Here is a 19,184-nt window from a genome sequence, read left to right as displayed (position 1 = left end):
ACTTCACAGTTCAGTTGGTGCAATCTTTGAGTTGGTAGTACATCCAAGTTTTTAAATGTAATGAAAACAGCATATATTATGATTATTCATCTCAGAGAATCCTTTTCCATATCTCCAAAGGCCAGTCCTCTAAGAATGACACCAGCACATCATTCTGATGCAATAACTTTTGTGATGAAGGGTCTGAGCAGCAGCTTGTCTTTGGAACCCTTGCTGACGCGACTCTGCACCGTAAATTTTCAAACTGAGTTTCATCAGAGCTTGTTGAAGTTCCATAAATTAAGGGTTGGCAACCTCTTTGCACTAGCAAACTCAACTGCTACCTTCATAATGTGGAATGCATAACTAGCAGATTTTTTGTTTACTTCTTCTTCAACTTATCTTCTCTCTCTTCCATTAATATTTGATATAAACAAATTCTTTCCACTTCTTTCCAACAAATAATCAGCTTGCTTAAAGTTTAAAATATGCTATCAACTTTCCTTCTTGTTACTTGTTTCTCTAGGTTTTTGCATTTTTTGTTTACCAAAATGCGTAGAGGCAGCAATCTGACTAGCAAATGCTCTATGGGCCATACAAAAAAGGACTGATGGGCCCCCAGTTGCCGAATCTTTCTCTACATAATGGTGCACACTAACAACTATTCTGTATGCTCCTGGTCATGATATATGAAATGTCGTATGAAGAGATGAAAATCAATACATCTAAATATCAGAATGCATGGAATCACAGCATACACCTAACAAAAATTAGAATTTTTTTTTCTGTTGATTTACTGATGTTATTCCTTAGAAAAGTTTCTTCTTAAAGATGTGAATAATTACATATAAATACACTCTACAATAATAATTTTTATTATCATTGTGGATTACACATAATTATTTATCTTTTGTTGGAATTAATCCTGAAGACAATGAGTCATTCAACGTTGGGTTACTCAAAAGCATAATTAAGGAAAAGTTTCTCCTTAGTTGTACTAGCTAAGACTTCATAAACATGAACTCCATCTTAATTATGCTTATTTTTTTTACAGCATATGGAGTAATAAATGCCTCTAATTATGCTCAGAAAAATTTTATATTTACATCTAGGCACACATCTGAAAATTATGAAGTAAGGTAACTAAAAATATGGACTGATTTACAGCTTAAGTAAAATAATGAAAAGAACTTACATATTTTTCCAGATACAATGTTTGGTTGTCTAACAGTGCTTTTACCATTCGCATCAAGTAGATTAACAGAGCAAGATTATTTTGTGGAACATTCACCTTTACCTGTAAATCAAGAAAGAGATAGCAAGCAGCTCAAAATTTCCGTAGGACTCAGGGCAAAAAAAAAAAAAAAAAAGTTATTTTTATGTAAAAATAGAGTAATTACAGTAGAACCCGGAAAAGAAATTCCCACATAAGAAGTTTTCCCCTGTACTAGGTTTGATTTGTTAATTCCCAATTTCACCTCAATATATTGTAATGTATTATTTTCCCACATAAGAAGTTTACCAGGTAAAAAGTTTTCTTGCATAAAAAGTTTGTATAAAGAATACACAGTGTATTATTATAATAATGTTTTCTGCCGACCGGGCTAGCCAGGTAGGTAAAGTGCCTGCCTGGCAACCCAAAGGTCGCAGGTTCGATTCCCGCCTCGGGCCGGATATCACGATGGTGCCGAACCAACTGGTTGGTTAGATATCCTGGCCACGATACACGAAGGAAGCAAGAAAAAACTGGTTCCTTCGTGTATTGATCACATCATACGAAATAAATAAATAAAATAATGTTTTCCCATTTAATGTTTCTTAAATATAGAAATTATTATTTTTTAATATTAAAATAATCGAATAAGTTAGTGCCAAGCATCATTTTAGTTCACAGTAAACACCGAAGTAGGTGAAACAGCATCATTTTTTACATCTCATATTGTGAATGCCTTCACAACGAGTTGCCCTAATATTGCACTACCTCCAATAAACAATGGTTCGCCAATGGAGAAGACAAATGTTACTTATTCTCAGAGGATACACCACTCAGGGGTTGTGGGGTGATGGTATCTGTCGAGAATCCATTGGCGAAGTGTTGCCTATTCAAGTATCCATTGTCGGAGCATTGCTTATTAGAGGTAGTTCAATATCAGGGCAACTTGTTGTGAAGGCATTCACAATATGAGATTTAACAAAAACGATGCCATTTCACCTACTCCAGTGGTTTACTACAAACTAAAATGATGCTAAGCACTGATTTGTTCAATTAGTGAATTTTCCATAGTGTGAGGCTTTCAGCACTAAAACATTTTGATATAATGGAAGTGACATATTGCAATTGTTTTCATCAATATCCAAATTGGATACGTAGACCACATTAAGAAGTTCTGATGGTTGTGAACACTTTAGAATTACTTAGTTGATTGTTGCTCAGTTTTATTGCAATTGTGACCTTTTAAGGTATGTTGAAACTCCAAAGGAGCTCATTCTTTAATGAACAGAATGTTAAGCAATTAGAAATCCTCAGTTTAAAAATGTTTCCACAGGCAGAGTAAAATATAAATTCTGAAATAGTACTTAAAAATAATCTTTAACTTATGTGTATCTTTTCATTTTTATTTGTGTACTTAATATTTCATACCCTTAGGTCATTTTTCCTTCTAAGAAGTTTTCCCATGTAAGAAGTTCTAAACCTCCGATCCGTTGAAAAACTTCTTATCCGAGTTCTACTGTATATGGAATTATAAGAGGAAAAATAAAAGTAAAATTTGGTAATGTTCACCTCTGTTTCATGTGAGTCTCTCATGGTACAATAACCAATTTCAAATAAAGCTACATTAAACTTAATACCCAAGTGTCTTAAATTAGTCTGTAATAAATAAATATACATTCATACTTACACCTTCAGATATGAAAGTGCATAATGGAGGAAGCATCTGATGCAATCCTGGATCTGAAGACAGACTTTGCAGTGCTTCCTGAAAATATTTTTTTTTAAAAATACTCTTATCATAAGTAACAAGAATAAAGAAAAAAAAATAGTGACAAATATTCTTAAAATAAATAGCAGATATATTATTTGAGTAAATATTTTCTTCTGAAAAGTTTATAGCCTAGATCATCATTAAAGCATGAACTGGTATTCAATATCAATCCTTACTTTTTTTTTTTTTGCCAGCAATTATTTATTTTTCTTTTCAAATTGTTCTAATTGGCAAAAAGTGGCTTTAAACAGCAAGTTCATCTCAAAACTGAATTTTATGATTATGCATTTCATTTCTGATATTTGAAACTAAATAGGGGAGTTGATGTGGCAGGGAAAAACTGGAAGAAATGACTATACAAAAAGGTTAAGAACCCTGCAGGTAAAGAACAACTAGCACTAAGTGCAAAATATCAGAAATTCTAATTTAATCAATATATTAATAACAAAATTTAATATTAACATAGCTTCCAACAGCAGATCAATGCAAATCACATATGAACAAACGAGAACTTACAACTCTTCTGGGCTCATCTGAACCAACACATGCTTCTGTGATTTCTTTGTAATACAACTGCTGTTCCTAAAATGAGAGAGAAAAAAACATTAACACTCTTTCTCATAAAGACCACTGTTATTAAGTAAAATTTAAATTAAGTTTATATAAATGTATTCTATGAAGAATAAATTACTGCATTTTGTTTGCAAATGTCTCACCAGTCCCTGTATTTGAAACAAAAATTTATATGTAGATCAAGTGTATACAAAAGGAATTATTATTATTATTGATTTTATTTAATTAAAAATATCCTCCTCTCACATAAACACAAAATATCAACTAACAATTCATTTGAAGTACTCATAGCAAGGAATAAGAATAAAACACTTACAACAGAAAGTTCATGAGTAGCCAACTGTTTAACCCTCACTATTTCTACATGTTTCCTCTTGCTCTGATTGTTTGTTGGTGGAATCTTGCCAGTTGGTGATGAACTTCCAGTTTTGGTTAATTTTACAGCTGGATCAATACTTTCAAGTCTCTGCTGTTCTTTGGATGCTAATATATGCAACAAACCAAATAATATTATAAGATAGCTCAAAAAGAGTATTAAAAAAGCTATATTTAATCATACAACTAGAATGCAATAACATACTGTGTGTGTGTACTTTTAATTTTAAAAAATTAAATATAATTCATTTCCAAAGACTATGCAAAACAGTTAATTTATATATTAAATTATATTTATTTAACTTTCACACAGATTTTCCCATCCCACCCTGAACTGAGCCTATCACAGCATGCTCTATATACCTACTACAGTAGATAGTTTTTACTCTGTGTTAACTACATATAGTGTTATTGGTGTATTTTTATGTATAATACAACTCATCTATCTCTTATTATGTTTTTCCTTACCTTAGTAATGTTCTTTTACTAAAATCCAAAATGTTTGTTTTAATATTTACTGGGTGCATTAGCTATAATGGCTATAGTGTGCCACAAAATGTTAATCCTTATTAGTCCTAACTAATCTTATTAGTTTCCTCAAAACACCCTATTAGAGTGTTTTGGGGAAACCTATAGGCACCAATCATTACTGAGTAAGCTAGTGAGGCCCCCCTGGATATACCACATATACAAGGTCAGGAACAATGCACCTTATGTACTGGAGATGATTGTCTGAGTGTGAATCAACATAAGTAGGGATTACAGTGTGGCATCCAGATCACACAGGAATGCTGTCCCCTCTGAAAACAGTAAATCAACATTAAATCTGAATATAAACCAACAGAAATGATGACCTACCTGGTGGAGGATTCTCTGGTATTGTAGGCTGTACACCTTCTATGCTCAGCCAATGTGCTAAAAAATTAAATGAAAAATAAAGCTTGACAAAGACATCAAGCAGATATACAGAGTATTCCCGAAATAAGTTCTATAAATTGGAGAGTATTCTGTGGACCAAAGCAATGGCTACATAAACATGGGTCCAGAAATGCTTAACTAACAAACTAGAGCCATTTGAAAATCTTATCTATAACAATGAGATAGTAGAACTAATTTTAAAAAGTAATATATGTGGTGGGATGGACTATGGGTTAAACAGTCGTAAGAAAAATGTTTTCGTAGAAGAGTAATTTACCTCAATATGATGCATAGAACACTTCTGTATGATACTCTCCAGAAATTAAAATGAATAAAAGATTAAAGCAAAATGATTACAGTAAAAAATCAATTGAAAACAATTCGAAAATTAATTTAAAATAATACAGAAATTAAAATGAATAAAAGGTTAATGCAATCTACAAATATTGATATTAACACAATGTATTGAGCATCATAACTCTGTTATGTTTCTATACATTAATATAATTTTGCTCCTAACGATATTTATTCAGCCAACGGAAGAAGAGGGATGCAAGTTATGTGATAATACATAACGTAACAAATACAAAAATATGTAACAGAAGCTTGTTTAACTGTGGTAAAACAAGCTCTCTTTAAGCGTGGTCACGTGCTATGTTTATCTAACATGACCATGCAGTACCATTCTTGATTTCCATATGTAGTGTATTTATTTAAATAAACTAAATGCAATAAGGCATAATATTTTAGGATTCTATATCTATATAATATCGGTGTAGATACACCATAAACAACTCTTAAAGAAAAAATACGATCGTAGTGTGAAAGGCACCCACTGATGAAAAGCCAACTAGCTTTGAAACGGTCCGTCTGGGTGGTGGCATCCACCGAGAATAAATATAACAATAGTCTTCTATTAGTGAAGCATTATTATTTGAGGTAGTGCAATACTTGGTAACTCATTGTGAAGGATGGGCACAATATGAGATACAGATGAAATGATGCCTTTTACACTACGATCGTGTTTTTCTTTAAGAGTTGTCTATGGTGTACCTACACCTATATATAGATATGATAACATATTTATGTATTCATAGCTGAGGAAGAGACATACAAAGTGTCGAAAGCTTCTGTAAGTATTTTATTTTATCAAAAGAAGTGAGCAGGGGGCGAAGCCCCCAGTATACTATGAAAAATGTTTCATAAGTAGTCTGTTCAAGAAATTTATTTAAACAAAAACTGACTAAAATGTGCTTTCACGAGGCAAAAGCCATTCTGTCCTTATGCCATCATTCTGATGACAACTTTTTTTTTTTATTCACGAAAACCCCACACACGAAAGTATTAGAACCCATAGTACTTAGAATCACGTGTGAGTTGAAGGTTTAGAAGATAAAAATATTTGATGATTATACTTGAATTCCTGTAGGTTGCAATTATGAGGAAATACAGGTGAAGGGAGGTTGTTCCAGAAAACTGAAGTTGAAAGAATACATGAGGAAGAAGAAAAGTTGGTCCTGCAAGTTTGATGTTGGACAATAGAAGGATGCTAACTGGTTGCAGCACATGTTCAGACTAGTTTGGAAGAGAGAGATTCCATACAGAAAAGGAATGAAGAAGAAACAGAATGTCAAGGAGACTGAGAGTGGAAACTTTGTAAGAGACAGGTCACTGATTAACTTAACTGCCCTCTTTTGAATGGAGTCTAGAAGCCTGAGAGAGGTTATGGAGGCACAGCCCCAGATGTGGGAACAATATTCCATGGTAGGGCAGATTTGAAATTTCTACAGAATGAGTAGCTGTTTAGAAGAAAAGTAGTGCCTAGAGCAAAAGAGAAAAACCATTTTTTAAATGCAGAAGAAGCAATATTTTTGATGTGCTTATGCCAAGAGAGATTAGAAGTCAGAGTAATCCCTAACAGAGATATGTGATTTTGTCTAGAAATCTGAGTGTCATCAAATATAAGCATAGGAGCAGCAGAATCCTTTTTGCAAGATATAAGACAGAATTGAGTTTTAGGATTGAAATTACCTAAGTTATTTTGTCTCACTGGAGAATTACCTTGAGACTGTTGTTAGTACTACAGTACTTACAGTTATAGAACTGTTGTTAGTATTACAACAGAAGTAAAGCTTACAAATCAAGTATTGTGCAAATGATATACAGTGAATCACATGCTGGAGATGAATGCCTGCTTACAGTCACAAGCTAGCACACATGGTCAATTCACTATCACTGTATACTCATCTGTGATTTTGCTGACATATGGGGAAGGTGGTAGTGATAAAAGGCAAGTAGTCATTCACATCCTACCTCTAAATTCCAATTTCTTTACCTAGTATAAGGTAGTTTTTCAATGAAGTTCTACTATCCTACCATTTTGAAGAAAATTTTCAAAATGGTCTAATTTGTTAAAAAGCATTTCTGAACTTATTATTATAACAATTTTTTGGTTTTTTTGGTCCATAGAACATACCCTCCAGTTTTCTGCATATATTTTAGGAACACTCTGCACAAGTATATTTAAAACAACAGCATAACAATAATAATGTTATTTTTCTAATTCTATTTTGGATTTTGGATTTTCATGTAAACAAAGGGTACAAATATAAATTTTATGAGGCAATATAATTTGCAAAAAATTTGTTTTAGGCAACTTTAAATGCAAAATAATGCGCAAAAATATTTATTTCAATATATTTTTTGATAAGTAGATAAAGGAAAAATTATGTAGGGTTGTATAATTAACTTTCTTTTTTAAATTAACCTTCTTCTTTCGTGAAGAGAAGTTAGTCAATTGTTTTAGGTAACTTTAAGCGCACAAAATAATGCCCAAGAATATTTATTTTAATATTTTTTGCTAAGTAAATAAAGAAAAAAAAATATACAGGGCTGTATAATTAACCTTCTTTCTTTTGTGAAAATGTTAATCACAGAACAATGAAATAAAAAAAGGCATATCAATGCATTACTTTTCAACACAATAACACATCACATTCAGGTTACTGTTCTACAATGCCACAAGTGCAGTAATAAGTTGGAAAATTCCAATTCAGCCAGGTTTCAATGTACCATTCAGCTTCAACATCACTAAATCGGGGGGGGGGGGCAGTTGCCCTCTGAATCACAGCCTTTTAAAATGCACTGCTTGCTTGATGTTTGTGGAGCAATTGGGTACGGGACATGATATTGCCATAGGAGATGTCTTTGTGTGTGCGCGATGTAAGGAGTGTAAGGATATCAGGCGACAACTCAGCGTTGTTATGGTCCTATACGAAAGCTTGAAGGACAGGGTGGATGCGCTCGAAGGATCTAAACTGAGGGGCTCATCAAGTTCTCAGCTGCCCACATCAATGCCAGAGCTTGCACTTCATCATCACGCAACACAGCGGAAACCCCCAAGGCAGGATGCGCTGGTCCCACAGGAACTAGTAGTTGTTGGTGACTCTATTGTCAGGAAAACGGGGAACATGCTATGTAAAAAGGATAGGTGGAACAGGACCAGGGTATGTCTGCCAGAGGCAAAGGTTGATGACGTTATAGAGTGGATATCACCTTTTAAGGGCACAAAAGGTGATATTGTTGTACACGTTGGCACAAATGATATTAAGAGTAGGAGACCGGCGGATTTACTTAACAAGTACAGGTCACTGTTGAAAAAAAGCCGTGAATTAGGGTTGAATTTGAAAGTGTCTGCAATTATGCCAGGACACGATAGGAGGGAGTATATGATGAGAGCCTTGTAGATCAATTTGCCCCTGGAAAGACTGTGCAAGGCTCAAGGGGTAAAATTTTTTTCAGTCTGGTCTGTACTTGTTAACAGGAGAGATTGCTTCTACAGGGATGGGATACACTTAAATAGAAAGGGTGCAAGAATATTTGATGCTATCGAGGCAGTGTTAGGTGGGTCGGAAAAATGCTAGCTTGGGGGGATACAAGGACTAATAGATTAACAGTAGCCACTGCCAGAGGTGAAAGTGATTCTTGCACTGCTTCTATTGGAATGAGCAGCAGCCCGGAAAACAAGATGCAGGGTATTTCAGAGACTGCTGGGAGTCATTGCAGTACAATTAAATACATGGGTTGTGTTAGGGTAGCTAAGAATAGAAAAAAGGTGCATGTATACTTGCGTGTACACCAATGCTAGGAGTTTGGTAAATAAATTTGATGAATTTGAGGTTTTGCTCAAAACATCAAAGGCAGATATTGTTGGGATATCAGAGATGTGGTGTCACACAGATATAAGGAATGCAGAACTGGAATTTGGGGAGTGCACTGTGTACAGAAAGGATAGACAGGATAGGAAGGGAGGAGGGGTTATGCTATTAGGTAAGAAACACAAAATCCAAGGAAGTGAAGCCAGTCGACATCCTGGACAGTGCAGTGTCGAGTCAGTTTGGTGTGATATAAGCATTGGGAGATAAAATTGAGAGTAGAAGTGTGTTATAGGCCTAATGATTCTGATGAGTATAATAAGAAACTGTACAGGGAAATAGTGGGCCAGTAAATCAGAGTCTTATAATGGGGGATTTTAATTACCCAGATACTGACTGGAATTTGTGGGTTGGTCACTCATACACTAGCAAGGCTTTTGTGGATTTATTGGATGATTGTTTTCTACATCAGCATGTTTACTCCCTCTAGTGAGGCCACTAGAGGGAGTAATACTCTTGATCTGATTATCAGTAGTGATTCTTCATGCATTAAGAATCTGCAGATAAAGGAACAACTAGGTGGCAGTGATCACAGTGTGCTGAAGTGGGATTTATTCAAAGAGGTAACTACCAATCAGGAGTAAAGGAAAGGGTTTTTGATTTCGTAAAGGCGACTACGATGGTCTGAGACAGTACTTAAATTCTATACAGTGGGACCAACTGATGATGTTACCAACAGCAAATTCAAAATGGAAAGCATTCAAAGAATTTATCTTGAAAGCTACTAGGCTTTACATACCAACTAAGAAATATTGTTTAAGGTTTAGGCCTAAATGTCAGATGAACTAATGAGACATATGGCAGAGAAGAAAAATGCATGGGATACATATAAATTAATGGGTGACATGGAAGCCTATGATAGATATAAGCTGGTCTGTAACCAAGTCACAAAGGAGATTAGGCAGGCAAAGGCAGACTATGAGAAATCCTTGGCAAAGGGTGCAAAGAAAAACAGAAAAGAGTTCTTTATATATGTAAAATCTAGAAGGAAAGGGATGAATCAGATTGGTCCACTGGATATTGATGGTTCTATAGTTGATGATCCTGCTCAGGTGGCTAACCAACTAAATGATTATTTTCCATAGTAAAATACTCATTTAGTTGAGTATCACGGCTGTATCTTCCGGGAGCTTATCACGCCTCCCGGAAGATACAGCCAACGCTATCCGGTTGAAGACTGCAGCAGTTCTACACCATGCTCGCCCCGTCTTTTCAAACCTCAGCCGTATGCAGATTTCTACCCTCAAGACACTGAAACAGGATTTGTCCATCGTCATCCTACCGGCGGACAAAGGCCGTCGTACGGTTGTAATGAACCACACTGATTAAATGGCGAAAGCCTTACTGCTTTTACGAGACACTTCCGTCTACAAACCCTTAGCCGCTAACCCCAACAGAGCTTTGGAACGATGGGAGTCAGAGGTGAATATCCTCATCAACAGCTGGCTGAAACAAGAAAAAAATCACACAGTCAACTCGTAATCACCTCCGTGCCTCCGGGTGTCGGATCCCACGGTTTTACGGCCTGCCGAAGGTACACAAAGAAGACACACCACCAAGACCAATTGTATCCTGCTGTGGATCACCGACTTACGAGCTGTCCAAGTTTGTCTCGAGACTTCTTTCTCCTCTAGTTGGCAAGACCACCTACACCGTCTCCAACAGTGTTGAGTTCATAGAAAGGATCCACTCTATATCCATCTCACAGGATCAAGTCAAAGCTTCGTTCGATGTAATATCACTATTTACCTCCATCCCAGTGGAACATGCCATCTCTTGTGCAAAACAACTCTTGGACAACGATGAAACCCTTAGCAACAGAACTAGGCTGACGCCTGATGACATTTCCGCTGCCCTCAGACTGTGCTTAACTGGGGGGTGCAATCATGTTTAACGACTCAATCTACCAGCAGATACATGGCACAGCCATGGGTTCCCCTGTCAGCTCTGTCACAGCAAACATCGTGATGGAGGAGCTAGAGGGACGTGCGTTTACACACACGCCAGATCACATCGCCTTTTGGTGTCACTATGTAGACAATGTGTTCGTTGTCATCCCTAGAGACTCAGGTCAACGACTCCTAACCCACCTCAACTCACTATCGCCCTTCATAAAGTTTACGATTGAGCTGGAGTCGAACAACTCTATACCATACCTAGATACACTTGTCCGGCGCGAAGACACATGCTTGAAGACGACAGTTTATCGCAAACCTATGTGTGCTGGCCAATTTACCAACTTCCGGTCAGCACACACACGGGGCCACCTCCTCTCCACTGCCCAAACCTTGCTAACTCGCGCCTGGACACACTCCAGCTCCGCAGATGAGAGACGCAAAGAGATCACCAGAGTCAAAGTAGACCTTACGAAGTGTGGCTATCCCATTGACGTCCTTGACAGGTGTGATCTACAGGCACACAACATGATGACCAACAGCAACGCCAACAGTCACGAGTCATCCACGAGGGCATTTATCCCATACTACCCCAACCTGTCACAACAGATCGGTAGAATCCTAAAATCATATGGGATAAAATGCATCCAACTCCCAGGCAAGAAACTGCGTTCTCTTATCTCCAACGTAAAAACACCCGTCCTCACTCTTCTACAGAGCGGTTTGGTCTATCGCATCTCTTGCCATGACTGCACCAGCTGCTACTTTGGAGAGACTGGACATCGACTCGAGAAACGTCTCTCAGAATATAAAAGGCGACCCGTTTGGCAGATGTAGAACACTCAGCTATCGCCAAGCATGTCTGGACAACCCGCCACGACATCGACCCACACTGCGATGTCGTGGTTGTGGACAGGTCCCACCATTACCTAAAGCGCACCTGGTTGGAATCGTTAAATATAAAATGCTCGGATGCCTCTTTGAACAGGAACAGTGGTTGCCAAGTTAACCCCATCACAGAGGCAGTAATTCTATCCATAGACAAACGCTGGTCACGTCACCACCATATGTCACAGCCACAAACATCAACAAACAATTAACCACGCGCCTCACGCACCATCCTGGCAGTGCACATCTCTATTCCAACTGCCATTCATGTATTCAATCTGAAGAAGGCTGCCTCCCAGCCGAAAGCTTATTAATTGTAATTATGTTTAGTTTGCTCTGAGAAACAAAATAAATTTTCGTGAGTATTATGCATCTACATTCACACATGAAGAGTTATTCAGGAAGGGGAATGCCAGAGGTGAAGTAAACTCTGGCAGTGAGCTAGATGATTTTGTAATAACTGAGAGGAAAGTGGAGGAGAAATTGTTGAGGATAAACATAAAAAAGGCACCCAGGGTGGATGGGATCTATCCAGTTATATTAAAGGAGGCAGCAAAGGAAGTAAGCAAACCATTAGCCATAACTATGAAAGCTTCTTTGGACTCAGGGGAGGTACCCATAGACTGGAGATGTGGAAATGTGATCGCAATTCACAAAGGAGGATCAAAGGCTGACACAAGTAATGATAGACTTGAGTTTAACTTCTGTTCCAGGAAAATTAATGAAGGCACTGGTTAAAGAAACACTGCAGGATCATCTAGACAAGACTTCAGTTATAGCTTGGACACAGCATGGCGTTGTTAAGGGAAAGTCTTGCCTGACCAATTTGATTGGATACTATGATGCAGTCACAAAAGAACTGGATGCAGGGAATAACTTTGATATTATATATTTGAATCTTAGAAAGGCTTTTGATACTGTTGCACATGGAAGACTGCTGCACAAATTGGAGCAGTGTGGCATGGACACTGCTCAATGGACACTGCTCATCGTGGACTAATATTATTAGTGGAGTCCCTCGGGGTTCAGTGTTGGGTCCATTGTTGTTTTCTGTATTTATAAATTATATTGATGATGGTATATGAAGCTTAATGTGCAAGTTTGCAGATGATACAAAGGTTGGCAGAGTTGTTAAGGACACTAATGACAGTACACTGCTGCAACAGGTTCTGGAAAGGTTGATCAGATGGGCTGAGAGGTGGCAAATGAAGTTTAACATTGACAAATGTAAAGTACTACATATGGGAAACAGCAACCCCAGAGCAATGTATCAACTCTGTGGTACTACACTGACAGTGGTAGAGAATGTAAAGGACCTGGGGGTAATTGTGCAGACAGATATGAAGTTCTCTGAGCAGTGCAGATGGGCTGAAAGAGTAGCTCATGGTGTCTTGTCAATGATATACAGGAATTTTTCTAACAGGGATAAGGAGGTCATTATTCCCTTGTATTAGACAATGTTCAGGCCCCACACCTTGAGTACTGTATACAGGTCTGGAGGCTTCACTTCAAGAAGGATGTAGAGATGCTGGAACGAGTACAGAGAAGAGCAACAAGATTAGTGGATGGAACAAAGGGTTGCTCTTATGAAGAAAGGCTTAAATTTTGCAAATTACAGTGTCTGGAGACTAGGCACCGGCGAGGTGATCTGATAGAGGTGTATAAATCCTTGAATGGTTTGAGCATGGTCAATGCTGATGGGATTCTTCCTCTTGCTCAAAATAATCACCTGAGAGGGCATAAATTCAAATTGAGGAAAGACAGATGTAGGATAGATGTGTGGAAATTTGCCTTTAGCCAGTGGGTAGTTGGTTGGTGGAACAGACTTCCATCCCTTGTTGTGGAAGTTGAATGCTTAAATAAATTTAAGGCTCAGCTGGACAGGTATTTCGAACAAACGGAGGGGTGAAATGGGAGTGGGGTTTTTTTTTGGCTGATGCTGCATAAGCTTGCTTTCTATGCATCATATGCCTCTACTAATGCTAATGCTAAATCAATAAATTTAATTTCTTCCAAAATAAATGAAATTAAGAAAGGGAAAGGGCAAGACTTTGTTGCAAAGCACCACCCATCCTCACTGTAATATGTAGATGGCAGCGTGGGGTATTGCTCAACCTTGTTCGGCCAGGCTGAACTGATTACGCCAAAAACAGACTGGTTTCTTGGATGTGACTGTTAGGTTATATAAAGTTCCTGGTTTCTGATAAATTTCTATTACCTTAATTCTTCTAACATGCAGAAATTTATATATGCACACTTTATCTGTCCATATTTCACACTAGGAAACCATTTTGTTTAATCGCTTAATGCCAACAAATGTGTATAACATCTTATAACAAGAAGAAAGGAAATTATTATATATGTGTCTTTATTCATTAAAAGGTTTCTTAATGGGAAGACTGTTTTTCCCACCAAAACATTTGTTACCTTAATTTTCAAGCAACCACTGCACTCTGGAAGCTGCAATAAACTTGAAAAGTTTAAATCATAAATCTGCATCTATCAAGGAGAAAAACAGTTAGAGATTACAAATAGAAAATTTCAGCTTTCTAAATTTACGAAGATAATTTTGTATTTGTTCACATTACAGCTATTAAAATCTTGTAAAAATGTGAACATGACTTTTTTTGAGAATAATACAATTTAATAATAGCATATATTAAAATTATAAACCTGATATTGAACACATTACAAATAATATTACTTAGCATAAGAAATAAAACCTGTTGCCATAAAGAAATTTCATACATGAGATATGCAAGTTGCTAATTGTTTTTAATAATGCAGCATTGTCACAAAAATCACAAATGAGGAAATCAACACAGATAAATGAATAGCCATGAGACATCAGCATATTATGTCAGTAAACTGTGTATGTTCTATGCAGGATACAAAAAAAAAACCCAACAAGTATCAGGGAGAAAAAAACCATAAGGATGGTTCGAACCCCAGGCCATTTCCACATTTTCTACATGATTATAGTTAGTACACCAACTAGGTCAGGCAGGTATGAAGTTACATATTTTAACTCCTCTGTACATTAATTTATGTAATATTGAGTACATACAAAATAAAGACAATTGTAGAATAGATGTGCAGAAATTTTCCTTTAGCCAGTGGGTAGTTGATTTCTGGAACAAACTTCCATTTGTCATTGTGGAAGATAACTTGAAATGGGAAGTGGTTTTTTTTTTTTTTTTTTTTTTGGCTGATGCTGCATAAGCTTGCTTTTTTGCATCACATGCCTCTGCTAATGCTTATAAAAAAAATCAAATTTACACGGCAAAAAAAAATAAATAAAATCCTTTGATAGCTATGCTTCTGAAGAATTAACCAGAGTTCAGAACTGAAAGACGAGAACCATAGGTAATTGAGAAAACATTGAGAAATGTATTGATTACTATAAATATAATCTATATATAAATTTTATAGAATATATAAATATAATCTATAAAATATACAAAATTACAGAAAACTGGAATACGATACATACAGTCAGTTCTGCTATTAACGCACATTTTGACAAAGCGAATTTGCTCCAACACGACTGATATATTAGGGAACAATGCGAGTATAACGCAACTTTGGCTTTGACTCGTGCACGATTTTGTCTGCAAGTAACACTCAAGTGGACACAAAACCCGGGCATCAAGCTGAATGGAGCAACCTGCACAGCAGTACATACAAGTTTACGAAGCTTAAAAAATGTCAAACATCAAAGGTGTGAGAGCTATATTTCCCATTTATTGCGGTTGTACTGCTCAGACACACTTATCATTTGCAGTATTCACAAGATGTTGTAGGCTGACTCATGTTTTCAGGAGCTCACATTTTTCAGTTCAAACAGAAATTTATGAGGCACAATAGCATGAGCAGAGTACATTTCTGGAGGTAACTACCATAAAACTAAAAACAATTCAGGTTCCAGTTTATTGGGCTTTTCTATTAGAGCAATCTAATTATAATGGATATTAAAATCGATCTTATTGAATTTGGGATAATACCGATAACTAGAATTCTGTTGGTTTTTACATTATCACGGTGAAATGTGTCTCCCCTTCCATGAAATCTTCAATCATATAAAAAACAAATTTTTAGAATCTTCTGTTCATTCCTATTTTTGATGCACGAAACTGTTACTGTGTATCTCACTTGTGCAATTTGTGCGTGTTGTGTTCGTCATTTTTGATTGCTTATGTTTTTTACTGTTTTAAATTTTACAATCCACAAAAAAAAAAAAAAATGTCAGTGAACAGAAAACACTTAGTATGTATATATTACAGTGCTATATTTACTGTAATATTTATTTATTTATTAGAAATTTAAGATGTTTAAACCTGTGTTAGCAATTTTATTAAGTTTCTAACTTTTTTTTAGTATTTTACTTACCACACTGAACATTTTTTTTGAGTGCTCTGCACATATCCCTATTTTTCCAGTAAGCCCTTTAACATGCAAAATGCCATAACATGGAGATTTTTAGGAACACATGTACCACGTTATACCAGAACTGACTGTACTAAAAAAAGTGTTACATGAAATGGGAAAAATAAACTAGAAAAATAAAAAGTAACAAAATTGCATGGAGAATAAAAATAAGATAATGTAAAATAAAATAAAAACTGAAAATGGCATTAACATGTAGAAAGGGATTAAAAATGTAAAATGAAAGACAAAAATATATCTCGTTAAAAAACAGAAGCTTCTTAAGCTATTTAACAAGATAGCAATGACGGCAAGCTATGATATGAAAATGGGGATGGTTTTTTTTTTTTTTTTTTTTGTTAGTTGTTGGCGCATTGGCTTCTGTGGCCATAATGCGCCTCCCAAGGTTTTTGCAGTACTTTGATCCAAGCCCGAAGCGGGAATCGAACCCGCGACCTTTGGGTTGCCAGGCAGGCACTTTACCCACCCGGCTAGCCCGGTCGGCCAATGGGGATGGGACAAACATTCGAAAGTCACAGTGGTTCAGTTGAACTGGCTCAATAAATTGGATACAGTTACAAAGCAAACAGAAGAATTAAACCACAGTAGCTTTCTTTGCAAATTGAAAACAAAAATTGTCCAAGTTGGAAATAAACACTTAATGAAGTTTAATAAAAAGTTTCCCACTTAATGCATAAGTAACATAGATACCTTTAACTGAAACATCAAGAGGTAATTTTGGCAGTGAACTTGTGACTATTTCTCCCAGTTCTAACTCCTTTTCTTCAGTGAAATAGAGTTCTCTACCACCACCACTTGCAAACCTGAACGGAATATACTCAGGATTATTGAATCCATAGAGTGGCTGTAAACATAAAAACAAATAAAACTAAGCCATTAAGAGTGAAAACATGTTATTTTTATAAATATACATATGCATTTTTATAGATATACATTTTATATATATGTATAAAAGTCATATTTTAAGATTAAAGTGTTGTTTTATATCCATAAAATGATATATATTATGCCATAATACTGGAACAATAATCCCACCTTATGGGGTCACAACAAAATTAGTGAAAACCAAAAATATACAATATTTTTCATTCTTCTTCTGCTGCAGCCAAAACTGTTTTAAAAACATGTAAAGCTGTGTAAATTATTTGCAAAAGTTTCCCAAGAAAATAATAACATTGCCTTTTATCCACATCATCTCAAAGATTTGCTTCTAACAGGCTCTTGATAGGTTATATAAAATAATACTGACCTAAATATTTTGACAGTTTCTATATAAAGTGTCAAGTCTGAACAAAGAGTTTCCATATACTCTTTGTTTTTGCTATTGGTACTGAAAAAGTGATGCAAGAAAGCAAAGTTCATGCAGCATTGACTGTCCAATGATACACAAACTGTAGGCTATCCTTCCTTATTAAATATAATTTGCATACTCTTCATTAACTTCTTTTATCTATTTCTACTATGTATTTATCCAACACAAACCACAGATGCTTGATGGGATTGATGTCTGGGGAATTTGGAGGCCAGGGCAATACCTGGAATTGGCACCTCCATAGCCAGGTGGGCAGGAGCAGCAGTATGTAGCACACAATTCTTGATTAGACCGAGCCCATGAACACCAAATACGGAGGATGCGGAAAGGTCAGGGAATGACCACCGCATATCCCCGGAGCAATATGGCCTTAGTTGCTAATGCTCCTAAAAACCAAATAACAAACAACAAACAAACAATACCTGGAAGTCTTCCTTATGTTCTGCGAACCAGTCTCGAACAATCCAGGTGGTGTGGCATAGCGCATTATCCTGCTGAAAGACGGCACTGCCAGAGGGGAAGACCACTGCCATGAAAGGGTGTACCTGGTCAGTAATGATGTTTAGGTAGGTGGTAGACATCAGAGTGCCTGGCACATGGATGACTAGACCCAGGGTATCCAGCAGAACATCACCCAAAACACGACACCGCTACCACCGGCTTGTTTTTGTCCCACGGTGCATACAGGCGTCATCACTTCCCCAAGTAAATGGCACACACGTACCCAGCCGTCCACATGAGGAAACAGGAAAAGTGATACATCGGTGCTGTCGCCAGTGAACTGTGGTTAGCATGGGCACTTGGAGTGGCCTGCGGCTATGCAGCCTCATTTTCAGCAAGGTTTGATGTACAGTGTGTTGTGACACATTACTCCCGTTACCGGCATTCCAATTACCGGGGAGTTGCACCACAGTCGCCCTTCTGTTGCCACGTACCATCCGGGAGAGCCTTCGCTCACCTCGAGCATCAATGAGCTGTGGTTGTCCAATACCTTGCTGGCAGTTTGTGGGTCTTCCCTCTTCGGACCACTTTCGGTAGGTACTAACCACGGCTGACCATGACCACCCCACCAGCCATGCCATTTCGGATATGCTCTGACCCAGTCGTCTGGCCATTACAATTTGCCCTATGTCAAACTCGCTTAAGTCCCGCTGCCTTTCCCATCTGAAGAACAAGAGTAACACTGATTAATGGAGCTCAGTATCAGGTGCTTTTTATACCTTGTCCTGACCCACACATGTGCCGTAGTAGTTCACCTGCAGTTGCTTTGATTTTTTGGTTATAATGTTCTGGCTCATTGGTGTAAGTCATTTCATGTAAGAGACCAAAGCACATATATTTTAAAGGTTCTTCTGATAATACAGTATCAATTGCTTCTGTATATGTACAGATCCTCTTAAAACTAGAGAGCCAATGAACCATGTTTATAAGTAATAATAGCTGTTTTTATATTCATGATGGCTTCAAAAATCAGCATAGGAGGGAGGGTGTTGTCCTTTAAACAAGCATCAAGGAAATGATATTGGGCTTACATAAGCAAAAATAGAAGATTTTTGCTGGAATTTTTATCCAGATATTAATGAAACTGAATGATCATCAT

At 36.8% G+C, this 19,184-nt stretch overlaps 1 protein-coding gene across 2 annotated transcripts in view; it reads right to left on the bottom strand.

The window, feature by feature from the left end:
• Positions 1-19,184, bottom strand: part of LOC150092009 (transcription initiation factor TFIID subunit 6-like) — a 49,117-nt gene that overhangs the window by 15,756 nt on the left and 14,177 nt on the right. For both annotated transcript variants that reach the window (XM_090386517.1, XM_090386526.1), the window contains exons 3-8: positions 16,963-17,116; positions 4,770-4,826; positions 3,853-4,019; positions 3,480-3,545; positions 2,880-2,957; positions 1,175-1,276 (exon numbers count right to left, since the gene is read on the bottom strand). In XM_090386517.1, the coding sequence (XP_090242643.1) occupies positions 1,175-1,276; positions 2,880-2,957; positions 3,480-3,545; positions 3,853-4,019; positions 4,770-4,826; positions 16,963-17,116 (624 nt within the window). The remainder of the gene's footprint in view (positions 1-1,174; positions 1,277-2,879; positions 2,958-3,479; positions 3,546-3,852; positions 4,020-4,769; positions 4,827-16,962; positions 17,117-19,184) is intronic.

Source organism: Mastigoproctus giganteus, chromosome 1 (genome assembly GCF_048544385.1).
Source record: "Mastigoproctus giganteus isolate SK-2022 chromosome 1, ASM4854438v1, whole genome shotgun sequence".
NCBI classification, from domain to species: domain Eukaryota; kingdom Metazoa; phylum Arthropoda; class Arachnida; order Uropygi; family Thelyphonidae; genus Mastigoproctus; species Mastigoproctus giganteus.
This window is presented reverse-complemented; position numbering and strand designations above follow the sequence as displayed.